This window comes from Zosterops lateralis (genome assembly GCF_965231275.1).
Source record: "Zosterops lateralis genome assembly, chromosome: 6".
In the NCBI taxonomy this organism is placed as follows: domain Eukaryota; kingdom Metazoa; phylum Chordata; class Aves; order Passeriformes; family Zosteropidae; genus Zosterops; species Zosterops lateralis.
This window is the reverse complement of record NC_139761.1, coordinates 10,769,884-10,785,450: the sequence shown is the minus strand read 5'-3', so window position 1 is coordinate 10,785,450 and position 15,567 is coordinate 10,769,884. Positions and strand designations below refer to the sequence as shown.

The 15,567-nt window shown below is 38.8% G+C and overlaps 1 protein-coding gene across 1 annotated transcript in view; it reads left to right on the top strand.

Moving 5' to 3' along the window:
- TECPR2 (tectonin beta-propeller repeat containing 2) overlaps positions 1 to 15,567 on the top strand; it is a 43,462-nt gene that overhangs the window by 12,122 nt on the left and 15,773 nt on the right. Inside the window, exons 10-17 of the mRNA XM_083862846.1 lie at positions 222 to 405; positions 2,158 to 2,331; positions 4,475 to 4,655; positions 6,172 to 6,313; positions 7,582 to 7,822; positions 8,564 to 8,653; positions 9,491 to 9,724; positions 13,301 to 13,449. Coding sequence (XP_083718972.1) covers positions 222 to 405; positions 2,158 to 2,331; positions 4,475 to 4,655; positions 6,172 to 6,313; positions 7,582 to 7,822; positions 8,564 to 8,653; positions 9,491 to 9,724; positions 13,301 to 13,449 — 1,395 coding nt within the window. The remainder of the gene's footprint in view (positions 1 to 221; positions 406 to 2,157; positions 2,332 to 4,474; positions 4,656 to 6,171; positions 6,314 to 7,581; positions 7,823 to 8,563; positions 8,654 to 9,490; positions 9,725 to 13,300; positions 13,450 to 15,567) is intronic.

The window sequence follows — 15,567 nt, the reverse complement described above, 5'->3', positions numbered from 1 at the left end:
TTTTTTGCTAAATCTGTTGTTCTAGCAGTCTCGTTGTGCACATACTGCCTTAGAGAACAATGACAGATGTAGTTTTATTTTCATGAGGCAGATTTATTCGTTGATTAAAGTACTTAAGTTACCTTTTTAAAAATCAAAACGTGGGAGCTGCTGTTCTTACCTACCCATTTTCTCACGCAGTTTGAAGACACCTGACGCTGTTCTGACTCTACAGTTTTTAGTTTGCAGAGAGCTGGATGGGATACTCTGGCCCTGGTTATGGCATCCTCAGCCTGGTTGTCTCAGAAAAATACATTTGGTGCCTGGACTACCGAGGCAGCCTGTACTGCAGTGCCCTTCCTGCGGCCGGGCTGCGCTGGCAGAAGTTTGAGGATGGAGTCCAGCAAGTGGCAGTTTCCCCCTCAGGTAGGTTGGCTTCTGCTGCACTCTCACCTTTTAAATATAAAACTTGGGTAGACTTGAGTATTTTCTTTGGTTTTGGTTTTTGTGGGGTTTTTAAAATTATCAGTTATTATTTAATTAGGTGAAACTTGTCATTTTTATGAGATTATAGATAGACTTGAGTGCATATGTAATTTCCACATAGGCAGTTTATTGTTTGGGTTTTTTTCAAATGAATTACTTCCAGAAACTTGGTTTTACTTCCAGAAACTTGGTTGTTTACAGCTTGTTTCATGTAAAAGTATTGTGTTGCTTTGGATTTCTTTTTGTTTGGTTTTTTTTAGTCACAGTTATATGGCTGCATCTTCACTACCTCTGCATCCCATGTTCCAGTTTGTGGCTGTCTTTCTAACAGGTTCACATTGCATTTTGGAAGTTTTCCACTATGCATTTGCTTGATTAAAGTGAACTTCTGAAGTAGCAGTTTAGTGGTAGGCAGAGAAGAGCTCCTTGTCTATACAAAACTTTGATTTTTGTTACAGAGCTATAGAAGTTCGTGGCTGTGAGGGTGTGAGGCACAGGAAGAGGTTTCCCAGAGAAACTATGGATCCCCTGTCCCAGGAAGTGTTCAAGGCCAGGCTGGATGAGGCTTTCAGCAATCTGGTCAAGTGAGAGGTGTCCCTGCCCTGGCAGGGGGGTTGGACCTAGATTATCTTTAAGATCCCTTCCCACCCAAACTACTCTGTGATTCACAATTTTAAAGTGCAGAATTGGCTTTTTGTATGCATGAGTTGGTTGATTTGATTTCTTTTCTTTCTGAAGAAAAATACTTTGAAGTTCTAGTACATTTGCATATACATTTGTTCTGGATGGCTGTGAATGAGGATTATGTTGGATTAAAAATAAGCAGGTTTTGGTTATAAACTTGTGTCACTTTTGGCCTTCCAGATTGTTCCAGGACTGGAGTGAAAATACAAAGTTTCTCAGCCATTTTATTTCTTCTGCCTTGCCAGTGCTTCTCTTCCCTGTCATCTCTAAAAGCACATGTCAGTCTTCCCTTCTCTCTGTAGGGGAAGGCTTGCTATCTCTTTTAAGAGGAAAGAAATTCTGTTTGATCTGTAGCTGAGCTTTGCTATAGACAAAACAATTTGAGTAGTAGGTGAGAGTGTGGGTTCATCCAGATCAGTATCTTACCCTTAGGAGTGGTCCAACAGCAGGTCCCTGCAGAAAAGTGAAAGTCATGTTTGCCCTTTATAGTTTCAGGCTACAGTTGTTGATGCTTCATATTGCTTGGGCAAAATGTTGTTCCTCTGCATTTCTTGTCCTTCAGTTCCAGGATTTAACCCATCTTTTCACTGAATTTGTGGAAGTTCCTAGCATCCACAGTTTGCCATGGATGTATTAATGTGGGAGCACGTTAACCACAACATGTCAAAATGGAATTAAATGCAACTTTGTGGAATCATTCAAAGGAAATTAATATGACCATGTACTGTTCTGGCAGTACAATGTACAAGCCAGCAGTGAAGTTTGGCGTTCCATTTGGTTTTCTTTTTTAAGAAAAAATATTTTTCTTCTTATTTTTATTATTATATATTAGAAGTCAGTTACTGTTTTGGTCTTACTTTAAAAAAAAAATAATTGTGAGGGCTTTTTGCATTTCTGTTTAATGCTGGTGGTTTGCTTTTCCCCTCCTATTAGTTTAGGTGTAGCTAGGACACGTCATCTGTGACTGTTGCAGTAATTGCTGAGTGCTGTTATGTTCTTCTCATACAGGGACTCTTCTCTGGAAGATTGAGCAGAAGACTAACAAAGCTTTTGCTTGTGGCAAAGTAACTATAAAAGGAAAACGGCACTGGTATGAGGCTTTACCCCAGGCTGTGTTTGTAGCTCTAAGTGATGACACCGCCTGGATTATTAGAACAAACGGAGATCTCTATCTGCAAACAGGTACCTGAATTAATCACAGGCTCTTGAATTTTTGTGGGCTGAGATTATTAGATTTCAAGTCTATAGAATGATGGCAATTTGCTATAAACTTTTATCCACAGCCAGGATATAAGGAAAACTTTTTATCTTGGGAAACACTTTGGAACAGCTGTGAGATTTTGTGTAATTAGGAGAGTGGAAAAGCCAGTTCATGGCCAGTTGTTTTGTGTGTGCCAGTTGGAGTACATACAGTACAGAGAATTTTTGGCGTGGGGAAGATATGAGATGGATGGAGATAAATGGAAAGGGTTTGTAGAAAATATCAAAATAATATCCTTGCTTTGCAAGTGGTATGGTGCACTGAAACAACTCAGCCTTAAGTGGACAGAATAGGGAGAAGTAGAAGCTTTGTGTTTTGAAAAGGACAGATCTCTAGAAAGTAAGAGTTACCACCTGATAATGACAGGAAGGTATTCTGAGACAGAAGATTGTGAAATGTTTTGGAGGTATAGACAAGTGGTATGTGTTTTATGTGACAGAGAAAGCAGAGCCATGGGGGAACAGAGTGGGGCAGGAATCTTCAGCTGCCTTCTTACTGGATGTGAGTGAGGCACAAACTGGAAAAAGGGATGCTGTAGTGGCAACTTTGAGGTCATGGCCTTAGTTTTAAGTTCTTCAGTGAACAGAAGAGGATGTATTTGCAAGGTGTTATAGAAACAATACTCAGGCTAAATGCAAGGAGCTAGGATGAAGGATGGCAGTATTAGCTTTAGAGTTAAGAGAGAAAAGTGTCAAGGAGTCCTGGGCACGTGGGGCTTGCACAGAGAGGTGAGTTACTAAGGAAAAATTACCAATAACATGATGAAGGAATTACTGGTGAATGAAGAGGAGGACTGGGGTGAAGGGAAACTGTATAAGACGTACAGAAACAGGACAGCATGTCTGAGTGACTATCAAAATTCTTATTTACCTTTCATTTAATTCTGGCACAGAAATTGGGTAACTTCTCTTTTAGGTTTAGTTACTGTAGCACAATGCAAAAAAATCTTTGTGATTAAGAAAACTGTTTTAAGTAGACATCGCTGTTTCAAGGACTTGCTATTAAAATTATCTTTTTTAGTTAAGTTTAGTAGTCCCAGAGAAATCAAGTGGCCTGCCTATGGTCACATGCATACTGCCAACAGGCATGGATAGTGGGGATGGAGAGTAAATTTTGGATGCTAATCATACAGGGCTCTGTGGAGGTTTGAATCAATATTTTTCTTCCCTTTGAACGATTGGTTTGAGTACATCAGCTTACATTCTGCTGTTCTTAGGTTTCCAAATTTGTCTTTTGACGCAAAAAATAAATTCTCAGTGTATCTGCATTCCTAATGAGAGGAGCCAGTGAAAATTGTGTCTCCAGGATCTTTTCATTCTCTTCACTGTCTTGCGTAACATTTATAACAAAAGTGTGTGCTCAGAGGTTTAGAAATGAGTGTTCTTGTTAGTCTAGAATATATCATACACATGAGTCTGTCCATACTGGCTTTGGCAGCATGAGGAGATGCAACAAAAGCTATGTCTTCTGAGGTGTTCCACATGCAGTTTCACATGTGTAAATCAAGCTTCAGTGTAATAAAGAAGACCTATTCCTGTAGATTAGATGTAGAAATATGTGCAAACTGCCTGTAAATCTCCCAGAACCTCTCTGCTCCTCTTGGCACTACACACTGTGGCATGCTCTTTTGTAATTGCTCTGCTGTCACTATTCAGATCAGGTTGCTTCTCTCACTGGCATGTTTTGGGCAAAAACTTCTTCCATTACTGGCTTTTTCTTTGACGCTTCTGTCAGCTCTGATAGAGATTTTACAAATGGAGATTCCTAGTGCTGACACTAGAGGGAGAAAAGGAACAGAAATGACAGTACTGGGCACGCACTGTGCAGGGTGTTGAAAGATGTACAGTGTCTTATTTTTTAAAGTGTGAGGTCAGCTGTGTAAGAGGAAATCATTAATAGTGTATGGAAAGAACAGTCACTCAAAGAAATTGTGATCAAATGACAAATGTTAGCATGTCAAGGAGATTCCCTTCTGCATTTTCTCTTACTAAGTTGCTTTTTCTCTTTCCTTTTTGTTGCAAGAAGCTAAAGTTTGTAAAGCAATCCTCATTTTCTGATTTCTAGGCCTGAGTGTGGATCGTCCTTGTGCCCGAGCAGTAAAGGTTGACTGCCCTTATCCACTGTCACAGGTCACATCCAGAAATAATGTGGTGTGGGCCCTGAGCGAGCAGCGGGCCCTGCTCTACCGGGAGGGAGTGCGCAGCTTCTGTCCTGAGGGAGAGCAGTGGAAGAGTGATATTGTCAGGTAATAACTCCAAAGGGACATTCTGGGCATAACCAGAATGACACAAATAATTGTGCTGGAGCTCCTCAATGTTTGAAAAAGTATTACCTGAACTCGTGTGTCTATATACTACTGTGTGTGTGTATATATCTATTTTAGCTGTCTCTCTGTACTTCCTTCCTGCCAGCCAGACATCCATCCATCCATAGATGACTGCTGTGTAATGAAAGGAATTGTTATAAACAGAAGCAGGTTTAAAGAGTGAGAAAAAAATTTAAAATATCTTTATGATTTCTGTCAGTGTGATTTTTTAATAAAATATTGCTTCTTTAATCTGCGCCATAGTAGTTTTAAGGAGCTCTCTGGGTTTGGTGGTGTTTTTTTTTTTTTTTTGGTTTTTTGTTTGTTTGTTTGTTTGTTTGTTTGTTTGTTTGTTTTGTTTTGTTTTGTTTTGTTTTTTTCTGAGATTAAATGTATGCATTTTCTTGCTCAACCACACAGCTGGATAACACTTCTGCACTCCCCAGCCACAGATTTTTATAAATATTTTGTGTAGTTGGTATTTATCTTTGCAGTTGATCCTGTGTTCATGGTGTAGTTCTTTTGTGATAAAGTTAAAAGCGCTGAGTCTCTGCTGCCGGCTTTGAGAATGTAGAATTTAGTGTCTCTTGTGACATCAGCCTGGCACAAGTTTAGGAAGAAATTCAGGTTCTTGTCATTAGGTGATTTTATCTACTGAATATCCTATTGTGAAACCTTAACTTGTGCTGCCTCCTAGACTGGTATTTGGCTCTTGAACTGTCTGAGACATTACTGTGTCTTTGTTCAAATGTGAAATTTATTTGTACTTTAATGAGTTTGTTTAATGAAAATACCTGCGTGACCTACACCTTAGGTACATTTCATGTTCTTGGGCTTTGTGTTAAAATTGCAGGAAACACTCACTATTTGTTCTTAAATTGTCAAGAAAGGTTATCTGAAAGAACTAGCATTGTTTGCTACCTTTTCAGTGTCTGATATGATCACCTGACTTTGTTGACTTTCTGAGCTTGGAAATCGTTTACTTATGCAGGAAACTTACAGTCCTAAATTCAGCATTTATCTTTGTCACATAGTTAAGTTGAGTTTTTTTACTTGTGGTCCCTGAACTGCAGATTGTTCTCAGAATAGGTCAAGGAAGTTGAGGAGATACATTTATGAAGCTGTTTTATCAAAAGCTTAAAGAGCACAGCTCTTGAATGCTTATTTACTGTACAAAATAGGGCTTGTTTAGTTTTATTGTTAAGTGTTCAAGTTTCATCTTGACTGATCTTTGAAGGACTCATGGTTTTTGCTGTAGTTGTTGTTGAATGTTTTTTACTTAAATACAATATAAAATACTGAATAACTGAAAATTTAATGTCAAATGTGTTTTTTAGCTTGGTCCCACTGTGTTTCAACTGTGTTAAACTATTAGCATTGTAATAGCTTCCTTAAAATACCATTAACATAAATTTCAACTAAGGTTTTTAACGTTTTTACTTGTTTGAATTTCTAGTGAAATGCAAGCTTTGGAACCAGTGTGCATAACCCTTGGTGATCAGCAGACATTATGGGCTTTGGATATCCATGGCAATCTCTGGTTCAGGACTGGTATAGTTTCAAAGAAACCACAAGGAGATGATAACCATTGGTGGCAAGTAGGCATTTTTTTATTTTGCTTTCAGTTTAGTCCTTTACCTTGGGTTGATTATTTGTGTTGTTTTCCCACAAGATTCTAAGAAAACAATGCAATTAATTGCTTGATATTTTGTAGTACACTTTATTCAGTATGTTAAAACTTCTCTGTGGCTATGGCTGAAATCCTCTTTTTGTGTCTGGTGTAAAGAGGGGAGGAAGACCATCCCATGGTCATCCAGCGCAGCATTGCAGAAGCTTTCAAGAACACAAGAAATGCTCTGCCTGGTCGTAGGACATGCTGTTGAGGCAGAGCATCAAGTCTGACTGCTGAAAGCAGCCTCTTCTCTTGTCTTCCAGTGCCTGTCATTTTCCTTAGCTAGAGAAAATAAGTAAAAGGTCACCATGCAAAAGAATGTGTTTTTATTTTTCCACTCAGTTGAGGTTTCTCTGAGCCATGTGGAGCTGCTTGCTTCAGCCACAGTTTGTGTGGGTGAAACCAACTCAGTTGCTGCAAGTACTGTCCAGTATTGATACGGAATTCCTGACTGGTTTCTCCAGCTTTTCTTGTTTTCTTCAGAGTTGGGAATGGGGAAGAAGGGAGTAAAAACAGTCTTACAGAAAATTTGTTTGTCTGCATGACTACCTTGCTTACAAGAGTTTTGGTCTATGTGCATGTACAATCCTTTTTTGCATGTGAGCATCATGAGTAGCTTGGCTTTGAGGTTATTGGCAAACTGCTGCTCTTTTTGTGCTCTTAGGCATTCTGTTCTTTCTAGGAGTATCCCAGAGTGTTTCCAGTCTAGTTGTCCATGACACTTGGCAATTGCAACTTGGGCAATTGCTTATTTAGATGGAATTGCTTATTTAGACCTCCTCCTGCACTGTGAATTAAAATGTCCACAAGGTAGTTGCAAAGGAGTATTGCATTCAAGTTTTTGTCGTGTGGTTTGAATTGCTACACTGTGCAAGTTTCTCTCTTCCTCTGGGAAATTGAAAATTCACCTCTTAGTTTGCAGAATTTGGCATGTTTTCAGAGGGAGACATCCTAAAACAAAGGGCTATCTTAAAATGGAGATTTCTAAATGGATTGTTGGATAGAAGGGAGTTGTAAGCTGGTGTTTAATACTGATTGTGGCTTATTAGCAAGACAATTACTCAAAATGCACCATTTTTATTTTTCCCTTCCCACACTTTGAATATTTCAAAAAAAGGTTCTGGTGAAAGATTATGCAGTTCACCCCACAGCTTAATTTATTATCAAGAGCACTTTTTTTCTTTTTCCTCCCAGGTAAGCATCACTGATTACGTAGTGTTTGACCAGTGCAGCCTGTTCCAGACCATAATCCAGGCAACTCACACGGTGGCAACAGCAGCTCAGGCACCTGTGGAGAAGGTGGCAGACAAGCTTCGAATGGCATTTTGGTCACAGCAGCTTCAGTGTCAGCCCAGCCTCCTCGGAGTTAATGGCAGTGGAGTTTGGATCTCTTCAGGCAAAAACGAATTCCATGTAGCGAAGGGAAACTTAATAGGTTGGTGTGCCTTTGCATCTTTATTTTTTTAAGTTAAGAATATTGAATAGGAGGAAATAACTAACTACAGCTCTGTCACCACAGAAATTACCCTTGGCAAGTCAGGGCAGCTTTAACTTGTTTAAAAATTAAATTAAGTGATTCATTAGCATTTGGGCTTAAATACTTTCTCATTTAAAGGGAAATATTTTTCACGGAAAAGTCATTGTCAACCAGTGAACTGTGCACAAGTTACTGCTTTTAACACCTCTTCTTTGGGATAGGAAGGCAGTCTTAAACTACTGAACCTATTTTATCTTGTACCATGGAGTCTGGCTCCTGATCAGTGTGATTGTGCAAGACACTAATGTTATGGTTTTACAGTGCTAATAGAGGGATTGCTTTATTTTTCTTGCTACAGTTCTCAAATAGAATTCTGATTCGGCACATTTCTTTGTTTAGGTAAACACTAACAATACATCTAGGATGTTGTTTAACCTCATCACCAAATTGGTCCCCTCTTGAAGACCATTAATATTCTTTATCCTCTTCTGCATTCCTGGATTTCTCTCTGTGTGTTTACATAGGTGTCAGGAGGAGGCTTCCCCCTCCCCACAACAGTTTCTTGAAAGATTTTTGTAGAAAATGTTGCCTAAAATATATTTAATAATTGATTGCAATAGAATTTATTTTAAATTTTAAATAACAAATTTTAACAGAAAACTAAGTTTCCTATTAATACCACTTGTTCTTTCTTTCAAGGCACATATTGGAATAATATTGTGCCTCGTGGTACTGCTTCTGCCACAAAATGGATTTTTGTGTTGGCTTCCCCAGCTTCATCTAAAGAAGGTTGGTAAATCAACAGTGCAGGCGTATAATATCTGATTTTTAAACACAGTGGAATTGACGATATATGTAACTAAATATCCTGAATTACTTCATATTTTGGTTGTCTTTTTTGTTTGCAAGGATCTAAAGTATTTGAAGTAGGGTGGAAGTATGTCTGTAAAACTACTGGAGATTAAAATTAATGTATTACTCACTCTCACCTTTGGTGTGGAGCAGCATCCAACAGAGAAGTGGGTGGTCCTCAGGAGCAACAACTTCCTAAACTGCCAAAGCATGAATTGCCAGAATTTCTAATTGGAAGTTTCAGAGCATGCTTTGCTGAAATGCCTGATTCTCCTGTCAGTGCAGTCACTGCAGCAAAATTGCTCATTATTGGTAAAAGTGAGACCCTGTCAGGGAATTGAACTGCTGGTTACAATTGTTAGCTATTGCATTATCTAAGTACATTGGCTTCAGTGGCAAAAATGTGGTTTAGAGCTGAAAAAGAATGCTGTTTTCAAAGGCTATTATCACGGATAAAAAAGAGCAAAAGAATAAAGAGAGTTGATAGTGCACTGTTACATGTGTCTTCTCTCTATTAGTTCCTTCAAATGAAACATTTCTTCAAATGAGATCACTTACTGCTTCCTTTATTTGAGAAATAGAGTATTTAACTGCCTAAATAAGGGCTTAGGATGTATATTTGTATTTCAAAGCCTTACCCAACGAACACAGCCAAGAAGCTTTAGTTTTGCCTTCAAATGTACTGATCTTTTTTTTTTTCAGAAAAAGTAGATGTGTAAGCTTTCTCAGAGTGGATTAGAAATTATTTTAATAACAGAAGTGTCCTTTCCATAGGAAGCTTTTTGTGGCTGTGCCAAAGCAACAAGGATCTGTTTTGTGTCAGTGATCAGAATCCTCATTTTCGTCCTTCTACGGTGCAGCTGCCACCGGAGGCTGAAATGGTGCAGTACTCTGCTTGCCAGGATGCCATTTGGGGCTTGGATAGTCTTGGGCAGATCTTTATCAGAACACTTTCCTCCAGCTGCCCAACAGGGATGCATTGGACAAAACTGGACCTCTCCCAACTAGGTATGACATTTTCATTGAGTAGACTATCTTTCAGCACACCGTATTTTCCAGAAGTACCTTTCAGTTTACTGACATAGAATATAACGTTTACTGGATTAAATAGGACCTGTTGGCAGGCTATAGTAAAACATCAGATACAGATGTGGCTTTCAAAGAGTGTTCTGTTTAGCCTTTTCCTGGAGACGAGAAGTTTTCTGTTTGCAAGATACTTTATGTGTGTTCAGTGCGTCTTGCAGTTGGTCAGTCTCAGGTGGCTCAGCCTGACACGGTGCTGTGCAGAGGCTCCAGCAGCTTTAACTAGGCTGGCTCTTGTACTTCAGTGCAGCCATAATCACCTGGTATAGTGCACAAAGGTCTGAATTTTATGGTTAAACACATTTTTAGCAGAGTCATCAAAGCTTCCTGCCAAGGAAGAATTATGCTCCAAGAGTGGCATCGTTCATGAGTGATGCAGCTGATAACACTCAAGTTCAGGTTTATGGTGATGTAATAATTCAGCATAATGCTTAGAATGTGGTGCTAGTTAATGCTCTTTTCATTTGCTTAGGTGGTTGAGCATGATTTGGTCATTGAAATGTAGTCGCAGTTTGGAGTTTGGCTCTGTGGTAATCAGGTTATTTGCTAACTTCATGAGTAATATTCTAATCAGATTTACTTCTTTAATAGTTTGACTGTTATAACATTCTTACCTTCATGCTAATCTGCATTCCTGTTTCAGTTGAGGATAAAGGAAATTGAGACTATGCACCATTCTCTCACCATTTTAAAAACAATTCAACTGGTTTGCAATTTTTCCATTTTTGATGGCAATATTCATATCTGGTCTGAGAACAGACAATTTTAACTTAAGGTTTAAGGAAAGGCAGACACAGCTGGCAGAGTTTAAGCCTCATGTACAGTTTTAGTGTATAGTTTATAATACGTCATGGAAAAATTCTAAAATGTGTCTTTTAAAATCAACTTGCTTGTCAGTTGTACACCACTTATTTTTCAGACCTGATGAATTGGTTCTGAATCACTCATCATACCATAACTTAAACACTGATTGATGCCTTTTACTGACTTACAGGATAGATTTGGCCACTTTGTCCTGCTCATGTTCCTTAGTGTGGTTTGAAACTCTTCCTATGAACCACTGCTTTCCAGCAGTTTAGACAGTAACTATTTAACTGAAAAAATAAGTAACTTCTGGCCATTGTCTGAAATCTCAAAAGAATTCCTACAGGAAATCAGTGTAATTGGTGTTAACAGACTGTAATACCTGGCCTGTGAACTTCAACAGTTCAGAAATTCAACCTTTACATTCAGCTGTTCCTGTCAGCTCTGTGGCACGTGGTGGTGGCGTAGAAGAGATTTGGGGTCAGGAAGTACTCAAACACTCCACTGTACTTCACATTTCACTGAAATGTGAAGATGTTTTAGGCATTTTTTCCTCCATGTAATTGCATCTGGTACATCACTGCTTAACAAGTGTGTATCCGTCACTATGGTAGAAAAGCCTTTATTTGTTCTAACGGAGCTGAAGAAATCGGAGAGCTGTTGTTACAGTTCAAGTATATGTTTAAGTTTACTCCAGAAACATTAGGACTTCAACTGTGGAGGGCAGGCAGGGTGGGAAAAACTTTCTGTAAAACGCAGTTCAGAATTCTGTATGGATGTGGTGGGGTTGTGTGTGGGGTATCAACATTAAGGTGGAAATATTCTTATTATATTGGTAGTATCTTGCCTTTTTCATTATGCACTGGGAGTAGCACCCAGTAGATTATTTTGATTAGCATTCCACTATCACTATCAAGGTTTCTAAACACAGTAGAATGACCTTTAGGTTTTAACAATAAACAATACTGCTGGTTCATGCTACTCCAAAACAGTTGGTGAATGTGGTTAACATGACCTTCTCCTAAGATACAAACAGTAAGCGGGAAGAGGGAGAACCTCCAAAACATTTACATAAGGGCTGTGTTTTTGAATATCAAATTGTACTGTAGACGTAAATGATACCAGCTATGCCGAGTAGGTGATATGTGATTCCATGTGTGAGTGCCTGATGCTTGTTCTGGATCAGAACACTTCGACAGCTGAGTTATCATGTGACAAAGCTATTGCTTCAAGTCATACTTTATTAGAAGGAGTTACGAGGTTTTAAGTAAGATTTTGGCTTTGCAGCTCAAAGTCGAGCCTCTGTCTGCAAATAAAGTTGCTATATATGTTCTCATCCCAAGCAGCAGAAGGTGTTGTTTTCCATTTTGGTTTTTATATGAAGCTGTCTGGTTAAAGGAAATTTTGGGATGAGATAGATGGATTTCTATTCCCGTGATTCAGAAAGTTAAATAATTGTGGTCAATGAGATTTGTTTACCACTACAGATAAAAAATAAAGCTCTGTTATCCTGTTGTTCCCTGTTCTTTTCCCCAGCAAGCCCTAACAATTGGGAATATTGCATTCTGCAGAAATAAATACTTTGAACTTGCGCTCTGTGGGATAAAATTCCACGGCCCTCTTTAAGGAATGCTGTGTCTGATGCCCTTTACAGGATTCGTTGCCAGATTTCACATCCCTGAAAACAGAACTGCTACCAAGAATGGGATATCCCAGGCAGCACTGGCATGTTCAGTTAACCAGCAAGGCCTATTTTTAGAGTCTTTAGTTTGGAGTCTGACCAGAGCATTCCTTCTGTAGTGGATCTGTACTGCTTGGGTCCTGCTTTCTTTGGAACTTGTTTTCCATTACTTAGCTTTGTTTCGTCCAACATGGGATGAAAAAAGGAAATCATATGTTAGCTACGTCACATGGCTATTTTAAAATGAATGTGAAAGAGTAAGAGTTTCAGTAGGCAGTTAAGTAGCAGGTTTTTTTAGTCTAAAATACCAGGTATGCATCTCTGCTGTCTTGGCAGCAATCTAGACTAAACCCAAACACAAACCACTCCAACACTCCAACACACCCTTATTTGGCAGCTTTGTTTTTGTGGTGCTGACAGAGTTAAAATACTGCTGCACATTTGAGATCAGTGTTACAAATATGTACAGTGGTGAATATAAATCCATTTGAAAATCAGTTCTTTATTTACAGATGTGACACTGGTATGTTAACATTGAAATGCATAACCCATTTGCTGTCATATTTTTGAAATGCTGGTGGCATTAGGAATGTTCTTTGCTGACTGTATTAGCAGATCAACACCGTTAAAAGTCTCTGAGCTTGGCCAGCTACAGAGAAGAGTTCATGTTAGGTCATGTGAAAGTTTGTCTAGGCACTGATAACATTTGTCATGGAATGTTTCCCTGCTTGATTTATTGTAATAGCGTATTTATAATGTGCTTTAGAAATTGCACTCTCCTATGACTAAAACATTCATTTTTAGGAGAGAAATTTGTCACTTATGCACTACCTGTTGATTTTGTTCATTGTATCCAGCAATTTTTTTATTCTCTCACAAGTTGTATTAACTTCTAATCATTTTTATGTGACTGTGTTTAAAGCTTGTTTAATACAATGAAGTCTAAATACAAGTTCTGATTATTAGCTGAATTTGAAAGGAAAATGCCAGGTTGCTAATAATCTCTTTGTTACTAGGTGGTGTAAAGCTGATCAGCTTGACCTGTGGAAATCAGCATGTTTGGGCCTGTGACACCAATGGTGGCATTTATTTCCGTGTAGGAACTCAACCTCTTAACCCAAGTTTGATGCTTCCCGCATGGATAATGATTGAGCCACCTATACAGGTAAAATGTTGATTACAATTCTTTGTAACCCGGTGTTTTAGCTCTGTGCTAAACAATAAAACAGTAATTTTACAATTCATGGGGAACAGTAGAGCCAGGTTTTATAGTAGAGTGTAGCACTGAGCTATGCCCTGAGTGCCTTCTGTGTGCTAAGCCAGAGGCTGGATGGGCAAGCAGCACAGAGCAGAGGGTGTGGGAAGGCTCTGCTCCAGTGGCATGGTGCTGAAGTCCCTGACACCCTCTTCCTTTATCCTCACCCTTGTGAGTCTGGGATGTTTGCTAGAGTGCTGTGCCTGGATTCAGGGACTTTGCTTGTCGTGCAGTGCTTCGTAAGCATGCAGTACAAATGCAACCCTTTTCCCTTGTTACTGGAATGGGCAAACTTTATATCCTTTCTACCTGCCAGCTGGGAGGACCAGAGTTGAAGGAAGCCTCCTAAAGTAACCTGGAAGCATATTTGGAAAATATAGAAAACTGACAAAATTTGTTTCTCTAGTGTCTGTTTATTGTTTGGTTTTTGGTTGTTTTCTTTTTAATCTCTCTTTAAACCACAGTGCTTGCTTTCATTGCTGCTCTAATTCTTTGCAAGTTAATCTATGAAATGGGAGTAATTTCTGTTGTGGGTTGGGACTGCTGTCATGGAGCTGACCTCTGACTACTGATTTCATTCTTTACTCTTTGGCACAAAATCACTTGAACTGGGCTATCTGCTGGTCTAGCACAGTGGCACTGGATGTGCTTGCATACTTGATGGACATTTTATGATGTTATAGGATTTCTCTTAAAGATTTTGAAATGCGAGGTAGTTTAAAAAATATACATTAGGAAATAGAAGTAAATGTGTGGCAGTGGAGTTGAAATAATTATTTGGCTTTTACATAATTTGCTTTTAGTTTTGCTTATCTCTCAGGCAGTTGTTGGCTCATGTGTTTCTCAGGGTGTAACAGCAAAGAAGGGCAGGGAAACGGGGAAATGAAAACTGCAGATATGCATCCCATCAATGAGCACTGGTTAGATGACTAATTCTGTACTGGGAGTGTGATTCTGGAGAAATGGTAACTTGTTTCGCAAAATAGCAGGGCAGACTGATAAGTAGGTGCCAATACCACTTGCAAAAAGGACTTTGTTACAGTGTTCGTGATGTCCTCTAAGTGGGTCTTTCTGATGTAATCTGTAACATGTTGTCCCTGCTAACAAAGGGGGTAGGGCAGCAGGAAGAGGAGAGAACGTGTCAGTGGTGATGTCTCCCATAAAGGCAACATTCTTTAAAAAAAGAGGAAGAAACATTCCATTTAAACTGAGTTTGCCAAGAGATAGAGACTTAAACTTGTATACTGTCTTCTTACCAAAGGTCTATCCAGAAGAATACCCAAAAAGCTGTTTCTCTATGCTGATAGTATTTTCTCTGTACTAAGGGATTCTCTACTTCTCTGCTGAAGTAGATTAAACTACTCAATACAGAGGTGTTTAAAAGAATTGGGATTTGCTGTGGCTCATGATTTGGCAGTGTCTTCCTTACGTAGAAAATGGACAAGGTGGAAAATCAAATTATTTCCCATTATCTTATCAACAAAGCTGGGTGATGTTGCTTTCCAAAAATTATAACCTGATACCCAAAGCAGTGTCATTCCTTTTCCTGTTATCTTGCCAACTCCTGACATGGCAAATTTAATGAGTCAATGTGAAAGGGCAAGAATTCAGACGTTGCTTGAAGAGAAGATGAAAACTTATGTGTTCCGTGCTTGTTTTGAGACAATTCCAGCATGTTAAAACAAGTCATTAAAGGAGTCTTTCATGTTTTTGCAGAGGCTTAATGCAAAATACATAAATATGTGAACTTTAAAAGTATTTCCAAATGTTAACTTAGTATTTGGAAAACAAATATAACATGATGTCTGTAGACTGAGCTATTAAGTGAACAGTATTTGCTTATTAGGAACACGTACTGTTATCTGTCCCTTAATTGACTTTGACACAATTCATGCTGCTTTGCTCTTACATTCAGAACAACAGAAATACTGTAAGAAGTATTTGTGAATGATTCGGCCATTTTCTGCTTAAAGAGGGAAATCAAAATTGCGTTTTACTTGCTTCAAGTACAGGAGCACTCTCAACATA